We start from the raw sequence: 2,980 nt of genomic DNA, 5'->3' as shown, positions 1-2,980 counted from the left end.
AAAGACTTCAGTCTCCTCACCTCCATTCGATCCCTTCTACTCTTCTCTTTCTTCTCCGCTGTTCCTCTACATAGAAAGAATGGAAAAAGGTGGTGGGGGACTGAGCTTGGGCACTTCTAGTGACTCGGCTGGGTTCAAGACTGGTGGTGCGATGGACTCGTTCCTTGGTGGTGGAGGTTTGAAGCAGAAAAGTGGATCAAGGGAGTCTGAGGATCACTTTCCGATGAGTCTCCGCTGCCACGATGAGCCGGCCGAGGGTGAGGAGAAGCGGAGGGTGGTGTGTGAGATGGATTTCTTCTCAGATGAGCTCAGGAAGGAAAGGGCGCCACCGGACCCGGATCCCGACGTGCCTGACATTAGTATCAAGAAAGAAGATCTCACCATTAACGTTAGTGAACCATTGCTGATTTTTTGAATTTTTTCCCCCATGCAATATTTGATAATGGATTTTGTATTCATTTGTTGGACTAATTCTTTCTTTTCTAATATCATAGATGGGTTTGCACCTTCTTACAACCAACACTGGAAGCGATCAATCAACGGTGGTTAACGGGTTGTCACTCAATGAGGATAAAGAGAGCAAGAATGATGTTAGGATCTCTCTCTATACATGCATCTTCTATTTTTTTTAACATGAATAACTGTACTAATTTTTAAAAATTTTAAGAACAACTGCTTGTTCTAATTCATGTGATTTTTTTTTTTGAAGAATAATGATTTTTTCTTCCTTTTTTGGAAAAAAATTAGTTGGCAGCAGTGCAAGCCGAGCTTGGGCGCATGAACCAAGAGAACCAGAGGCTAAAGAGCATGCTAAGCCATGCGACCAACAACTTTAACTCCCTCCAGATGCATTTCATCGCACTGATGCAGGAGAGGAACCAAAGAAATGGAAGCTTGCAATGGCATGAGGTAGGCCTTTATACGATAATACACTCATATTACCTCACTAAGCATAAAAATTGGAGAACAAGAAGTTAATTGCCAGATCTTTCATTAGGCCATGCATGAGAAAATGGGCGATAAGCGAAACGAACATGAAGATGCAATTGTGCCAAGACGGTTTCTGAATCTTGGACTGGCTCCGTTGGCTGATGAGGCTTCCCACTCTCCAACCGAAGGCGGAAGCCAGGATCGATCCATATCCCCGCCTAACAATGTGGAAGTGATGTCCATGGATTACAACGTAGAGGAGAATTACAACAGCAAAGAAGCAGTCCCTATCGATGGCGAGAGATCGGATGGCAGGGATGTTAGGGTTACGTTTAGAGAGGAGAGCCCTGGTAAAGTGTCTCAAAGCTGGATCCCCAACAAAGCAGCCAATTCATCCCCTTCAAAGAGTTCCGACCAACAATCCCAGGAAGCCACCATCAGGAAGGCTCGCGTGTCAGTCCGAGCACGGTCCGAAGCACCCATGGTAAAACTATATAAAGAACTTTGTAATATACTTACGAGCAAATAGTTTTTAGTTAGTTTAGACTAATTTGATCACCGTTGTACGTATTCTCCTAGATCACAGATGGATGCCAATGGAGGAAGTATGGGCAGAAGATGGCGAAGGGAAATCCTTGCCCCCGGGCTTACTACCGGTGCACCATGGCTGCCGGCTGCCCAGTCCGCAAACAAGTAACTATAACTTAGCATTCAGTCCAATTCCTTTAGATCTTACAACGATGAAACAAGCGCACCAAGACTAATTAAGTTTAAGCTATGTTGTTGCCGCCCTGACAGGTTCAAAGGTGTGCTGAGGATCGATCGGTCTTGATAACAACCTACGAAGGGAAGCACAACCACCCACTCCCCCCCGCGGCCATGGCAACGGCATCGACCACTTCAGCGGCGGCAAACATGCTCTTATCTGGATCCATGTCAAGCACTGATGGGCTAATGAACTCTAGTTTCCTTGCGAAAACTGAACTGCCGTGCTCGTCGAGCGTGGCCGCCATATCAGCCGCAGCTCCGTTCCCCACCGTGACATTAGACCTCGCACACACTCCCAATGTTCCGTTCCGAAGACCATCAACCCAATTCCAGGTCCCATTTCCAAATGGAGCTGCTCCAGTTCTCGGCGCGACACCACCAACTTCTTTGCTACTGGACTTCGGGCAGACGTTCTTCAACCAATCAAAATTAATCTCAGGGGTTCAGATGTCACCGGGCAGCGATGGATCCCAACTTTCACATCCAAAGGTGCAATCCGTCCAGCCCTCATCTCTGGCTGACACGGTGAGCGCTGCGACGGCAGCCATCACGGCAGATCCAAGCTTCACCGCCGTGCTCGCAGCTGCCATCACCTCCATCATCGGCGGTGGCGGCAGTAGCAGGGCTGCCCAAACAGGCAACAGCAACAATAACAACAGTAGTGAAAACAAGATATGAAATTAACTAATATAGAATTGGACATCCTTTCCTTTTCTTCTGGGAGTTTCTTCTTTTAGCGTGATTCTTTTGTTCCATGGAGAAAGGAAAGTGAAATTATATGTATATAAGCAGTTTTCTCATGGTTTAATTTGTCATCCTGGATGCATTGACGCAAAAGGCCATATTTCGTTTTCTTAAAAGTATTTTCTCGTCATTCTTTTATATTGTGGAAAAAAGAATATACGATTACAGGTTTTATTTTGATTATTATTTTGGAAGGTGGGACAAAGACAAAATTGCATTCTTTTTTGTGGTGGAAATCTACAAAAATGAGGACTTCTCCTTTTTGATGAGAGTGAAAAAAATGAAAACCTAAGGGAGATGTTTCTGAGGTCTGGATCTTCTAGTACATCTGGTATCCGGTTATATGTATTTGGTTGCAAATACGGGACATCCGAAGCAATAAAATGACCCATAGATATTGAAGTCCAGTGTCAGAGGAGCTGGATGTTTGAGTCTTTGTGGGTGTTAACAACTTACGAGTGGAGTAGCATGTTGCAGAGATAATGTGCTTGGTGATGAATGACTAATTAAATGGTGATGAATGACTAATTAAGGTTGC

General features: G+C 45.0%; 1 protein-coding gene across 1 annotated transcript; it reads left to right on the top strand.

Moving 5' to 3' along the window:
* On the top strand, window positions 1–2,980 carry LOC103715016 (putative WRKY transcription factor 31). Its single transcript, XM_088704671.2, has 6 exons — window positions 1–388; window positions 495–590; window positions 748–909; window positions 998–1,414; window positions 1,510–1,623; window positions 1,729–2,980. Exons 1-6 carry the CDS (start codon window positions 80–82, stop codon window positions 2,374–2,376), a joined length of 1,746 nt encoding a protein of 581 aa, XP_088560797.1. The 5' UTR covers window positions 1–79; the 3' UTR covers window positions 2,377–2,980.

The sequence above is a fragment of the Phoenix dactylifera genome, chromosome 9, assembly GCF_051530095.1.
Source record: "Phoenix dactylifera cultivar Ajwa chromosome 9, Ajwa_hap1_PhDact_Kaust_v1.1, whole genome shotgun sequence".
NCBI classification, from domain to species: domain Eukaryota; kingdom Viridiplantae; phylum Streptophyta; class Magnoliopsida; order Arecales; family Arecaceae; genus Phoenix; species Phoenix dactylifera.
Note: the sequence above shows the minus strand (reverse complement) of the source record. Positions and strands in the feature narration are given on the sequence as shown.

What these genes read in the sequence shown, in the direction of transcription:
- LOC103715016 (XM_088704671.2), top strand. Translation starts at nt 80, where the DNA reads ATGGAAAAAGGTGGTGGGGGACTGAGCTTGGGCACTTCTAGTGACTCG. An exon ending in AAGAAGATCTCACCATTAAC is followed by an intron (nt 389 to 494) that starts GTTAGTGAACCA and finishes CTAATATCATAG; the next exon opens with ATGGGTTTGCACCTTCTTAC. An exon ending in GCTGCCCAGTCCGCAAACAA is followed by an intron (nt 1,624 to 1,728) that starts GTAACTATAACT and finishes CCGCCCTGACAG; the next exon opens with GTTCAAAGGTGTGCTGAGGA.